Below are 14,552 nucleotides of genomic sequence, written 5' to 3' on the forward strand. Positions count from 1 at the left end.
AAACCTGCAATTCCCTAAAGAACATTGTGTAGAGATGGTTCTCAAACTCGGTTGCACATTAAGAGCATCTGGAGAGTTTTTAAAAATCTCAGTGCCAAGGCTGCACCCAGATCAATTAAATCAGCATCCCTCAGGGTGAGATCCCAGCATCGGTAGTTTTCACAGCTCCCCTGCCAGTTCCAATGTGTAGCCAAGTTTGAGAAGCACTGATGTTGAGAATTGGGGTTTTTAAGTTTTCTTGTTAGTCCTTTGTTTCTTCCACCAGACAGTCTTTAAACCCATAACAGACGGCATTTTTTGATGTATCCTATGTATCTTGCCATATAGCATCTTACACGAGGTAACGGGATGGAGTTCTTTCCAAAAGAACTTCAGATGGCAGTGTTTCCAGTCCAAATCGAAAAGGCAGCGAATTGTGGTTTCTAGAGTGAACATGTTTGCTTTTCATCTCTGAAGAAAAACGCATTTTCCCTCTTCCAGGTATACTGTACAAGGGAAACGGGGAAAATCAGTTCATCTCCCAACAGCCCCCTGTCGTCAGCAGCATCATGGGCAACGGCCGGAGGCGCAGCATTTCGTGCCCGAGCTGCAATGGTCCAGCCGACGGGAATAAGCTCTTGGCCCCGGTGGCGTTAGCCTGCGGGATCGACGGCAGTCTGTACGTGGGGGACTTCAACTACGTGCGGCGGATGCTCCCTTCCGGGAACGTGACGAGCGTCTTGGAACTGAGGTATGTCTCTCCCTAGCTCGGGTCTTGATCAAAGCTGAACGTGCCTTTGTTTAAAAACTGTTGACCCTAATGTACTGATTCATTTACTTAAACATACCTTTCCAGTGTTTACAATTCTCCTTAGAAAGCAGTTAAATTCTCGGTTAAAGGTAAGAAAAGCCCAACACGTATATATTGTGCCATAAATGCATAAAAGAGTATGAAGTCACCCAGTGTATAAAATGTCTCACTGATTCCAGTGAATTCTCTATACTCCAATAAGCTAGAACTATGATTTTTAAATCCCTTTAGTTATCTTTAGAATAACCTTATGATATAGGTTGTCACTCTTTTGTTTCACATGGGTTGAAATTAAGGCGTAAAATATTTTCCTACAGTATTGGGACGTAATAGTAAACCAACTAAGCCTCTAACTTTCAACTAGAATATCGGATCTTCAAGTTGGGTTAACCCATCAACCATAATGCCAATAGTTAAAGTAACAAAAATTGCTGTTTTTGCATTGTTCGTTTAAGTGTGATTATCAAAATCATCCTATTCTGTAAATTATTTGATACGCCTTGACCTACAAAATTCATTTCCAGTGTTATTTCTGCTTAAGTTAGCAATTTTCCATAAAATAATTAAAATCTCAGTATTCAACTCATGATATAGAAACCTTTTCTAACTGTGCTTTTTTTTCCGCCTTTTTTTGTCTGCTTCCACCAAGAAATAAAGATTTTAGACATAGGTAAGCATCTTGCTTAAAAGTTATTGTATATTTTTGAATGTCCTTTTTACTTTTCAATGTGACTATCTGACATTGTTTTCTAAGAACATTTCGTCATGAGAGAGGAAACTCAGTATCACAGAACATCTAAGGAATGAAAACTACTCAAATGAACTACTATTATACAACATATTGCAACTCCTATTGTGCAATATAACTTATATTTTCAAGTTGGCTAACAAAGTAAATTCTGTCACAAAAAAATTAGTATAATGAACATCTCTGTTTAACAACAACAAAAAAATCTGTAAATTTCAGTTACTGACTCTGAGCCGTATAGAACAGAACATTTGAAGCACAGCTGGGAGAGTTTACGGAGAGTTGAGTTTGACCAATAGCCAGGGCAGATCCTGCTTTATTGGGCCCAAAGCTTATTCAATTTGGGGGATGCTGTTTAAGAAAAAGAATCTAACAATAGTTTACTTTGGCAAATTTTTCAAAACATAAGATCGCCTGAATACGCTGCCAGGGCCCTCATTGGTCTTGGAAGGAACCCATACAAGTGAAGGGGCCCTAAAGGTTAAGCTTTATTGACTTCCCGGTAAATTCATTGCTGCTGTAGTTTAAACTGTGTGTTTAAAACCCATTTATGTTTTCCTAAGTTGAGAGAATTACTAGATTTGAGTTTTAAGAAGTAGTGTCTCCACTGACATTATTATGGAAGAAAAGACTTTCCTCGAGGCTAAGAATGAATATAGTCGAAGCAAATATATAGGCTCAAAAGTTTTCCAGATTCTGTTTGCTCTGTATGCTTAGCTGAGAAGGTACAGGGCAAGCTTGTATAATATATGGACACTTTTGACTGAAAAACTTTCCTCAGGACAGCAAAAAAAAAAGGGGAAAAAATATGTTTGCAAGTAAAGCTAGCCAAAAAAAGCAAGACATATTGGATATGCTAAACCTAGTTTGGCCATTAAAATAACTAATAAAATGATATTAGATAGAAAAATTAGTGATAATTTATGTGAAGTTCTTGAGATGAATAAATCCACATGACTCAGTTAAACTGTTGTGTAGAGATTGACAACTAGGAAATAAAAAAAGTTCTGCTGAAAGATGTGTAGCTGTCGCATATCGGTATGACCAGGCCAGGTCCTAAGACCTTTTCCTAAGCTCCCCTATTGATCTTCTGCTACCAGCTAATAGCCCAGCCGCATGCAAAAACTAACGCGGAATTTCTCCAGACTTCTGAGCCTGCAAAGCTCTGCTTTTAGAAACCACAGCAGAATATCAAACTTTTTCTGGCCTTGCCTTCTCAGTAACTGTGGAGAAAAGAAGACAACCTAGTGTGTGCACCAACTAAATGCAAAAACACTGGAGGCAATGCAGAAAGCCCATCAGAGCAGCCACCTTTTAACAAGCTGGCCTGTTCCATGCCAGGCCCAGTGGCAGGTACACGGTGCTGCAGACCCACATGCCGGCCCTTCCAGGTTACACAGGAACTGACAGAGGCTCAAGGAGGTTACGTATCTTCCCCACGATACGTAACTAAGAAATGGGGAGCAGAGATTTGAATGCCTCTAAAAAGTGTGTTCTTTGCACTATACCACACAGCCAGTTTTCATCTGTCCAAACGGCCAGGTTTCTATGGGCTAATGCCCTGGGTGTGCAAAAAGCTAGATTTATTTCACAGTCATTTGACAAATTACCTAGAACTATTATCTCTCTGGGAAAAGATCTATGAGGTTAGAGCTACCTTTTTTATCAACAATACTTTATAAAATAACTCATTATGGACTAACTCATGCTGTTTGGCAGTGATACTCATTGTAACGCCTCTCTCATGGTTCTCCTCTGTACATTATCTCCCCTGTACAGTATCCTGGCTACATGTGGGTGCTTGCGTTTCCTTTATGCACCATGCGTGTAAGATACACTGCTTTGTGTCTTAACTTGATATTCGTCTTTATTAAGTCAGCGTTAACTGGTCACTTACCCCGTGCTAGGCTCTCGGACAAATTGTAGCGTGAGACAAAGTCCGTGCTCTCAGAACCTCTCGGACAAATTGTAGCGTGAGACAAAGTCCGTGCTTTCAGAACCTCTCGGACAAATTGTAGCGTGAGACAAAGTCCGTGCTCTCAGAACGCCCAGTCTAGTAGGGGAAGCAAGATGTGCGTGTAATGGACTAAATCACATCGTCAGTGTCATTCCTTGACACTTACTCACATCCGTGGCCTGTACCGCGAGAGTAACTCTGTGCAGGAAGAGATCACTGGGAGACAGGAGCGTGGGTGGGAGGTTTCCTGGAAGGTTGATGTTCGACACGGCTCTGAGATGAAGTCTGCGTACACAGAACAACCGGGAGAAAGGAGGGCAGTCAGGAAGACAGCGAAACAGGGAAGAGCCCGGCCTGACTCCACGCTGGATCTGTTTCTTTTACTTTAACCCTTGCTTCCCGCTGCTTTTGTTCACTAAAAGGATCCTGTCTGTGCAGAATGGCCTGCCTCAGGGAACCCTGCCCTCTGCCTGAAGGTTAAACCAAAGTGCCTTTGTTCAGGGAAGCATCCGGACCCTGTCCACCTGTGAATGGCTGCAAGAAAGAAGACATTAACACATGCCCTCCCCGAGGCTGGCCGTTCCAGGGGATATTTCCAAAACTCGTGGCCTTTTTACTTTACTTCCTCATCTCCCCGTCTCTGTGCTATAAAAGAAACTGGCATCCAAAGCCCAAGAAGATGGTTATTTTGAGACTGTAGTCTGCCATCTTCTCGGCCTGCCGGCTTTCCAAATAAGTGGTATCCCTGCCTCAACACCTCGTCTCCGCTTTATGACCCTGTCATGCGGCAAGCAGAGCGAGCTTGGACTTGGTAACGAAAGAATATAGAGTAAGTCAAGTTACTCGCTCAGAAGAGGTGAGCGGGACGTGATCTAAGAGGCACCCGATCCACTTCAAAGTTATAATTTTGATAATACCAGAATTACCATGTTGGTAATAATGAGAGACACAGGTAGAAAGGCAGGTTAGGCTCAGAGCACTCAGGGCCTTGATTGCGCTAAGGACTTACTCTCCTGTCCTACAGCGTAACAGAGACAGTAGGGAACCGTGGTCTGATCTTGAACAAGAGAGCAGCACCTCAAAGTGGCCTTTTAGGAAGGTGAATCTGGTATAAGTGTCCAGGATGACTTGAAGATCAGTTAGAAAGCTGTTACGTGAAACCGCGAGATGCTAGGTACCTAAAATAGTCTGGCAAGTCATGAAGGCAATCAGCCAATAACATAAAGGAAGGCAGAGAATGGACACACTGTGTATGGGTGATGAAAAAGAGGAAGATGCAGAAAATAACCAAGGCTTTTGAGTTCAAGTCATCAAACAGAGGACAAAATCATTGACAAAAATAGGGATTCCCTTCACTTAGTAACTGATTTATCAAAATTGACCCAAACAAAACGACGATATTTCAGCTCATCGGCGCTTCTTCATTTGGCTTAAAAAATTAAAATTCTTTTCAGGTGCTTCTTCCTATTTACCTACCTGTGTTGCCTTCCTTTTACCAGATGATAGGATCCACCTGGCTTTCTCCTCATCCCCACTTTCCTGGCATAAACGTCGTGAAAGGCTTAGGAGTAGGCGATAGGAAGAAAAAGGAAAATACGTCTAAATCTGTAAAAATGAACAGAGAAATCAGTTGTCAGTGATTAAGTGGAAAAATGCTTGCTTCGCTCCTCTTCGTATGTTTCATGCCCGATCAGCTGTCTTGTTAATTGGACTAACGGGGGAAAAGAATGAATAAAAATATTGAGTAGTAAAATAAATATAAAAACAATAGTCTTAATATTTTAAAATTCAAAGTATTCTGTCATACCAAATTTATTAAGTACTTGTCAGGATATTGTATCAAAGTCTCTAGCTATACTTTAATGAATAGTTGTAAATACTACCCAACATATTAAATGTTTTACATAAATGGGAGCTTCTGAAATGCTTAGAAAATAAGTTTCTTGTATATATGCTAAACATTTCCCCTTAGAATGTTTATAGTGTTAGTTTGCTAACAAACCCTTTTTGTAGGTAGTAAATTGTAGCTCACTCCTGTTCCAATGCTTTAAAATTCCAAAATAAAGGAAACTAAATTAATTAACTAATACCAGCCAAGGGACATTTAAGCATGGAGGTCTAAAAATAAACCTTGTGAATTTTATATTACCAATTAAAAGATCAAAGAAAGGGTCAATCACAGGTCTGTGAAATTGAACAGGTTAAAGTTTAGGCACAAAACTATAAAAATTTGATTTAGCACTTCTCATTGACTTAATATTTAAAAATTAAGCAGGCACAAAAATATCACATCCTGAAACCCTGCTTGCAATAATATAAACAGTCTTTCATTAGCCAGAAAATCACAGTTTAATTTTATACATAAATGTAATTTATGCTCCTTCAAACACTGTGTGTTCCAAGGGCTGTGGCACAGTTTCCAGCTAAAAAGATTAAAAGTGCTAATGATATCTATTCTATAGCTTATCCTTTGCAAATATTTCTCAAGTCTAAGAAGGTTGAATTATGACAAAATAAATGAGCAAATCTAGTCTGCATTTACCACTGGGTCTGTATCTAACTGAGTAAGATGTAGAGAAAACGTCTTGGTGGTGGTGATGATCTAGGCAGTTCAGGGTGAGTTAAGAATCAAGGCGCAGTATAGTAAAGTTTCTTCACTTGATCTCAGTTTCTTTGATTTTGCTGCTATTAGTCACAATCTCAATGTTATCATAAACCTTTCTGAAATGAAACTCTCAGTCAGTCACACAAGAAGGCTATTGTACTTCTTCTGCTGAGTAGAGATTTCCCCCAGTTTCCTGCACCCCAGCTGCCAGCGGCTGACCGTTTGCAGTCATCATAGGCTCCCATGTTCACAGATGTATTTCTGATCTAAAAGCTCATCACCCGTTTGTACCACCATCCCAGCCTCTCCAGGGCTTTGGCTTTTCAGGAAGTCAGAAGGGCAAGAACCAGCACCGCTGTCAGAAAGCTCTGTGCTTAAATCAGGTGTCCTTGAATCCCAGACGCGTCGCACACGTGGCTCGGAGCTTCTTGCCACCAGCCTGTCAACAGAAAATTTCCAAACTCACTTGTCGTTTCTTTTAGTGTTTCAGTGCAGATCCCTTCTTTCACTTAGGGAAGGCTGGGACCCAAGAAGCAGCTCTAGATTGCCACAGCAGGCTGCCCTGTGGGGAATGGATGTAGCTCTCGTTTCCTGCTATTCTGTGGGGAGTATCTCCAGAGGCAGATTCTCTTCTCCAGGGCCACGTGCTCCTGCACATTTGTTCTTCTGGACAACAGAGTTCTATGCAAAATTAGGGCCTTCACTTGGTGGACATCTTTACAGCCACTGGCATATAGTGCTTGATTTAGAAATTTCTGTGTCTTCAAGGAAGGAGTGCTTCAGGACAGGAAATGGCAAATATAAAGCACCACTTTGGACCTTCTCTTATTACTGTCACACTGGAATAAAAGTTATGCCAATAAAGGCAAAGCTTATGACTCGAATGTCCATTATTTTTGGACCAAGAAAACTCATGCCCTATAGCTAAAGCGAGTGCCACTGCTACTCAAGCAGCCATCTCAGAAATCTGTTGTTTTTCCTCAGAATGAGGGATATCATGGAAAATTATGCATTCTTCATTTACCTTTATCATCATTGCTCTAGAAACAATTCAAACTGGATGTTTTAAGAAGGATCTGCGTCGTTTTAATAGTTTCCATGTTATAGTATAACAGCAGGACTAAGGAAACAAATTTGAACCTATCCAAATTTAGAGAATTTTTTTCCTTGTTTACATTTTCAGAAGTCAAGTTATAGTTTAGTTAACAATAATTATTACACTTCTACACTGGCTAGAGTTACAAGGCAAAAAGACATAGCAATGTAAGAGGAGACAGGATACAAGCCAATATTAAGAATAGCTAACGCTTATTTTTTTTTAAGCATTTTAAAATTTTTTAAATTTATTATTTATTTATAAATTTATTTATTTATTTTTGGCTGCGTTGGGTCTTCGTTGCTGCGCGTGGGCTTCCTCTAGTTGCAACGAGCAGGGGCTACTCTTCCTTGTGGTGCGCGGGCTTCTCATTGCGGTGGCTTCTCTTGCTGCGGAGCACGGGCTCTAGGTGCGTGGGCTTCAGTAGTTGCAGCACACGGGCTCAGTAGTTGTGGCTCGCGGGCTCTAGAGCGCAGGCTCAGTAGTTGTGGCGCACGGGCTTAGCTGCTCTGCGGCATGTGGGATCTTCCCGGACCAGGGCTTGAACCCGTGTCCCCTGCATTGGCAGGCAGATTCTCAACCACTGCGCCACCAGGAAGCCCAGCTAGTGCTTCCTGAGCACATACTGTGTGGCAGGCACTGTTCTAAGGACTGTACTTGTACTAGTTCATGTAAGCCTCTCAGCATCCTATGAAATTCGCATTATTATCACCTTTACAGATAAGGAATCTGAGGCAAAGATAAGTTAGATATCTTGCTCAGGGTCGCATAGTTAGTGATAAAGCTAATGTTCAGACCTAGGCAATCTGGTCCAAAGGTCATGCTCATAGATATACAACTGGCAAGAAAATGAAATGTATGTATGTATATTTACAACCAACTGTACGATAATTAGTATGTAATCAGGGAGATAGGAAAGACTAAAGAATCTCTCCAATGTCATGTCTTCCAAAATAGACCCAGCTTGATTGAGTTGCAGCTCTGTCACCAGCTATATATACATACCTGGAAGATCAGCTCTGCCAATATCAGACTGATTATGGGGGGGGGGGGAAGCCTCTATAAAATTGCTCTGAATGTTATGTTGATATGTAACTTTCCATTTCATTACAAAGTAATAAACTACCACATTAAGGAACACCATATGTCTTGTTGCATTTAAAACTTCCGGCATCGGGACTTACATGGTGGTCCAGTGGTTAAAACTCGGTGATCCCAGTGCAGGGGGCATGGGTTCGATCCCTGTTCGGGGAACTAAAATCCCTCATGCCGTGGGGCAGCTAAGCCCGCTGCGCCTCAATAAAGAGCCCACGTGCTGCTGTGAAAGATCCTGCAACTAAGACCCGATGCAGCCGAAAATAAATAAATAAGTAATTTTTTTTAAATTTAAAAATAAAAAATTAAATAAAAATTAAATCTCAGGCATCAACTTATAAACATGATACAATAACACTGAGCGTGGCAAGTCGATCATCAGGTCTAAGCCAGCAGTTCTGAAGGGCTCTTATGTCAAATGGCTTTTGCATCTCTTTATGAGTTCTTCATTTCACTTTTCACCCTTTTCCCCTTTCCCTCATATTTACACACTCAAGACCTCTTGCTCTAACCTGTTTCTTGTCACTAAAAGATATTAAAGGCTGGAAAGGAGAATCCGAAGGCGTTCAAGCCTTTGTGGGTCTGGGTGTTTCTCTGTCTACCAACATCACCGCCACAGAGCTTTCTAGAGCCCCAGAGGTCTCTACAGACCCCATGTGTGGCCAGCTGTCCCCTCTACCAATGTGAGAAACACCAGTGAACACCCACAGAACCTTTAACAACAGAAAACAGTGACTTTAACAACAGAATCTTACAGGAGCAGTCAAGTACATGTATTCACCACTTACAAAGAAGAGCATTAAGTAGTAAGAACTGCTTCATTAGAACCTAACTAGTAATGAGAAAACTACTAAACCATTATTCAGGATAAATATTTTCATTTAGTTAGATTTATACTACATATTTTAAATATCTACATATAAAATAAATGGAAACAAGCATATAAGTGTGTGTGTGTGTGGAGAGAGAAAGAGAATGAGAATAAATCAGTAAAACCAATTTTGTCATCGAAAGACTTGTGGAATCTCGGAGATTCCTACCTGTTGACGTCTTTGTCAAGATACCAAATCATTTAAACTCTTTTTAGAATTTTTTTTTTCAGAAGGCAATATTTGCACACAGTACAAAATTACATTAATTCCAAGAATGTGGTGTTAAGTGTATGTAAGGAGATTACCTTGCAGTTTCAACTATATGTCATAATTTGTCCATTCCTTGATAATGTTGGTCTTACCGTTTTTACAGGTAACGGGACATAAAATATTTTACATTTGCACTAATTTAGATTTATAAAATTGAGGTACTCTGTATTGTGAACAAATGTCTGTATGTCACCAAATTCATAGACAGGTTTTAGAGCAGCTTAATTTGCAAATTTTAAAGTGGAAGTGATGAACCCAGCATTCTGGCTCAGTGCACTAGACCACTAAGACTGCCTCCGTCTCTTGGATGGCCTCATTTTAGTATTTAACCGCATAGCTCAGGAAAAACATTGTCACTGCGTCAGATTACCTTTCTGGATTCCAGTAGAGCAACCCAGACAGACACAGCACTACTTTTTTTTTCTTTCAAAAAAAGTAATTTTTTTGGAGCCAGGTGGTTTCGTTTGATTGCAAGAGAAGACAGGAGATTTCCCTACTGTGAGATGCAAGTAAAATCACTAGTATGTTATACTTCACTGGCGAACTTGGTAGAGACACCCGTCCCCTGGAATAAACGTGAAGCCTGTCTCTCAAAGGCTGTATGTTAATGGCTTTGCATTGAACCAAAAAGATTCCGAGAACATGCTTCTTTGTTTCAGGCTGGAAGCATGTTGCCTTGTAAAGGTGATTATTTTTAAGATGGCCCTTTCATCAATTGTTAAATCCTCAGCAACAGACAAGGAAGGAAAGCAGTCACGTCAGAGGTTGCCACCAATTCTTCCAGCCGTTGATGGGGGGGAGGGGGGCCGGGGGGAGGGTCTCGGTTTATAATTAGTTTCTCATCAACTGTTTTATTTTGCTTTCAATTGCTGTGTTTTAGGAGTAACTTTCTTTGTGATGTTTATGTACCATCTTTCTTACAGCAGCAGCCCAGCTCATAGATACTACCTCGCCACTGATCCAGTCTCAGGGGATCTGTACGTTTCTGACACTAACACGCGCAGGATTTATCGCCCGAAGTCACTTACGGGCGCAAAAGACTTGACTAAAAACGCTGAAGTGGTTGCAGGGACGGGAGAGCAGTGCCTTCCTTTTGATGAAGCCAGATGTGGGGATGGAGGGAAGGCTGTGGAAGCCACACTCATGAGTCCCAAAGGTACTGGCATTTATCAATTTGAGGATTTCTTTTTATTTAAAAAAAAAAAATGTGGACAATCCAGTTAGTGCCTGATTGTGTTTCATGCTGAGTCTAATATTTTACCTGCAACTGTGTTCTGGAAAGCTGTTTCACATCTGGTGTTTTTAAAAGCTATTTAGCGTGAAACTGCTAGAATCCTAAGTTGATTTTACAGTAAATATTAGGTTCTTGGCATTTTTTATCATACCATTTTTTTCAACTTTTGAAAGAATCACGCAACTACCCGGTATCATTCAGGTCACATCCTGTTCAACTTCAAGGAAGTATCTGAATTCTTTTTTTTTTTTTCCATTGTCCTGGAACTTCTTTGTTATGAATGAGTCCCGGGCCGCCTTAAAAGCCATCACTAAGCAACCCTGTTAGCTCTCACCCAGTTTGGAGCTATTAAACTTTTGTTTCTATGCCATGGGAAAAAATGCTTGCTGTGAGGAATTTCTGGAGGTAACAAGGGCTAAAATTCTATGTGATGAAGGTTTCTAGCTTTTAAACCAGTCAGGACTGACTCCTTCCTCATGTTTTATGCCGTTCATTACAGTGTTTTTTGGTTTGAGGCGTTGTGTTTTTTGGGTTTTGGTTTTTTTTTCATTATAGCTAGAGACTATTATGTGTACAAGGACTGGAAAAAAAGTATTTGTTGTGCTGAGTTATTCATACTAGCAAATTTCATTGTCACAAGGTCAACAAAACACTAACCTCGGCTTAGATCTGTTTTTGTTAGAATGTAAAGTCCAGTGTAACAGAATATGACCTGTTTCCATAATTTATAGACAACAACACTGTACAGTGTTTATATTTAAAACACAGGTACTACCTATATGATTCACACACGAAGGACAGATTCTTACACATTTCGGTTCTTTATTACATTTTACACTTACACGTAACATAAATGCCTGTGTTGGGTTTTTCCTAATGTGCTTGCAATCTGCAGTCTTAACCTGCTGTCTACTGCCCATGTTATCACTGGGGTTAAATGTTGGGTTTCGTGGTGGGCCTGAACATTTAATTAAAATTAATCATTTTTGAAAGATTAATAACTTTTACTTCTCTTGGATACAGGAATGGCGATCGATAAAAATGGATTAATCTACTTTGTTGATGGAACCATGATAAGAAAAGTGGATCAGAATGGAGTCATATCAACTCTCCTAGGCTCTAACGATCTGACTTCAGCCAGACCTTTAACTTGTGACACGAGCATGCACATTAGCCAGGTAGTGAAAACATTGCGCCCAGTTGTCTGCTTTTCTTCTGAGTGACTTGATTTACTGTGTCAGCACACTATGATGACACCGTATTAAACCGCGCGTGTCGTGGGCATCAGTCGTTGTGGTAAAGCTGTTCCATTAACATGTGTCTCAGGAGCTAATAAGTTATTTTCTTCTCCAGTTCTGCATTTGAAGAATTCAGTGAGATACAGAACAGTTATCACTAAGAAGTGCTAATCATTTGTAATAAAATACCAGTAAAGTAGCAGCATGCAGATATTCCAAAAAGAACAAAACAGCTTAAATCTCTAATCTTTTGATTGTGTGAGGTCCTTAGGTAGTGGAGAGAACCCACTAGGATTAGTCCTCAGGGACTTATATTTAGAATTAGAAACTTTACTATTGGCCTGATTGAAAACACAAGGGGACAGTAATGTATTCATAACCTAGAAAGCCCCGCACTGCGTGATTGTTACTGCTAAAAGGAACAAGTATGTTCACATCTCATTGATATGTGTTAACTCACTACTTATGATTCATTTGCTATTTGGCTAGAACTTGCAAATCTTTCAATGAGCTGCATTTTTAAATAAAATTTTATTTCCTACATTTGTCTCCACTCAAAACTTTTTAAGTTTATTTCACTGTATCTATTTTAAAAACAATTTTTAAACAGTTTATCAAATCAACGGTCATTTCCCCAGATTTTCCCAGTAAATTTCTAATTTACTCTTCTGGCAAATTAACAGCAGCTCAGTAACTGAGTAACCAGACCATTTCTTTTTTATGAAGGTACGTCTGGAATGGCCCACTGACCTAGCCATTAACCCTATGGATAACTCCATTTATGTCCTGGATAATAATGTAGTTTTACAGATCACTGAAAATCGTCAAGTGCGCATTGCTGCTGGGCGGCCCATGCATTGCCAGGTGCCAGGAGTGGAATATTCTGTGGGCAAGCACGCAGTTCAGACGACCCTGGAGTCGGCTACTGCCATTGCTGTGTCCTACAGTGGGGTCCTGTACATCACTGAAACCGATGAAAAGAAAATTAACCGGATAAGGCAAGTCACCACGGATGGGGAGATCTCCCTGGTTGCTGGGATACCGTCAGAGTGTGACTGCAAAAACGATGCCAATTGTGACTGCTACCAGAGCGGAGATGGCTATGCCAAAGATGCCAAACTGAGCGCTCCTTCCTCCCTTGCCGCCTCTCCGGATGGTACCCTGTACATTGCAGACCTAGGGAACATTCGGATCCGGGCTGTGTCAAAGAACAAGCCTTTACTTAACTCTATGAACTTCTATGAAGTTGCCTCTCCAACTGATCAAGAACTCTATATCTTTGACATCAATGGCACTCACCAGTATACTGTGAGTTTAGTCACTGGCGATTATCTGTACAATTTTAGCTACAGCAATGACAATGATATTACTGCTGTGACCGACAGTAACGGCAATACCCTTAGGATTAGACGGGACCCAAATCGGATGCCAGTTCGAGTGGTGTCTCCTGATAACCAGGTGATATGGCTGACCATAGGGACAAATGGATGTTTGAAAAGCATGACCGCTCAAGGACTGGAATTAGTTTTGCTTACTTACCATGGCAACAGCGGCCTTTTAGCCACTAAAAGCGATGAAACTGGATGGACAACATTTTTTGAGTAAGTAAATCAAAATTCTACTCTGATTATAAAATACTGTGATATAATAATGTAATCTAAAATAGTAACAGTATAATCCTTTTTCTGTTTATTTGTTCGTTTTTATTGAAGTATAGTTGGTTTACAATGTTGTGTTAGTTTCAGGTGTACAGCAAAATGATTCAGTTATACATAAATATATATTTCTTTTTCAGATTCTTTAACATTATAAGTTATTACAAGATATCGAATATAGTTCCCTGTGCTATACACTAGGTCCTTGTTGTTTGTCTATTTTATGTACAGTAGTGTGGATAATAATAGTACAATCTTAAGGGCAAGTGGGATCCAGGTTTTTGGGGGGCCTGGAGCTTCTATAATTTGGGGCTCCCTTTTTCTGAAAAAAAAAAAAAAAAAAAAGACAAAATTGGACTCAGGGCCTTGGAAGGGACCCAGGCAAGTGCGGAGCCCTGAAGCTTAAGTTTCATTACCATCGAGGTCAACCTACCTCTGCTTAAAGATTAATTTAAGATTTTGCTTCATACAGACCTAATATATTAGCAGCAAACTTTTGGGGAAACATACTGCAGCCTTGGCTTTAGGCAAAAACTTTTGGGGTTTATATTTGCCCAGGTGCTAAAGCTGACTGTTTTGGGAGCTGTCACTGAAGGGAAACTTTAAAAACATTTACAATGAACTTGGCTGATCCCATCAGCACCACAGATAGAAGGGTTTAACTTTTTATAATCAGTTATTGGAGAATCTAAACTCCACTTATAAGAACCTTACCACTAAATGCAAGTCAGAAATAGCTGGTCACTCTGAAAGCGTATGAAAAAGTAGAAGGAGCGTCCAGCTGGGGTTTTCTACTAAAGTTGTGGAGGAGTGGCCCAGGCAATGTGCTCTTTGAACAGTCACATTTTGTGACTGTGTAAAATCACTTTCCGTTACTTGTTCATTCCACTAACATTGCACAAACCATAAGGGGAAATTAGATGTGCAGAGACGGCATGCTGACAAATGCAAAATACTCCTGGAAATGAATATTGAGTTCCTTAGTGTGACTT

The 14,552-nt window shown here is 40.3% G+C and overlaps 1 protein-coding gene and 1 long non-coding RNA gene across 9 annotated transcripts in view; one reads left to right on the forward strand and one right to left on the reverse strand.

Moving 5' to 3' along the window:
• TENM3 (teneurin transmembrane protein 3) overlaps positions 1-14,552 on the forward strand; it is a 2,405,282-nt gene that overhangs the window by 2,351,436 nt on the left and 39,294 nt on the right. For 5 of the 8 annotated variants that reach the window (XM_082444070.1, XM_082444075.1, XM_082444071.1 and 2 more), the window contains 5 exons: positions 481-730; positions 1,440-1,460; positions 10,357-10,589; positions 11,691-11,845; positions 12,632-13,506. In XM_082444070.1, coding sequence (XP_082300196.1) covers positions 481-730; positions 1,440-1,460; positions 10,357-10,589; positions 11,691-11,845; positions 12,632-13,506 — 1,534 coding nt within the window. The remainder of the gene's footprint in view (positions 1-480; positions 731-1,439; positions 1,461-10,356; positions 10,590-11,690; positions 11,846-12,631; positions 13,507-14,552) is intronic. The other 3 variants (XM_082444072.1, XM_082444074.1, XM_082444073.1) reach the window with 3 other exon arrangements.
• LOC309651415 overlaps positions 1-14,552 on the reverse strand; it is a 375,253-nt gene that overhangs the window by 150,983 nt on the left and 209,718 nt on the right. The gene's annotated exons all lie outside the window — the stretch shown is intronic.

This window comes from Balaenoptera physalus, assembly GCF_965194825.1.
Source record: "Balaenoptera physalus genome assembly, chromosome: 21".
Lineage (NCBI taxonomy): Eukaryota > Metazoa > Chordata > Mammalia > Artiodactyla > Balaenopteridae > Balaenoptera > Balaenoptera physalus.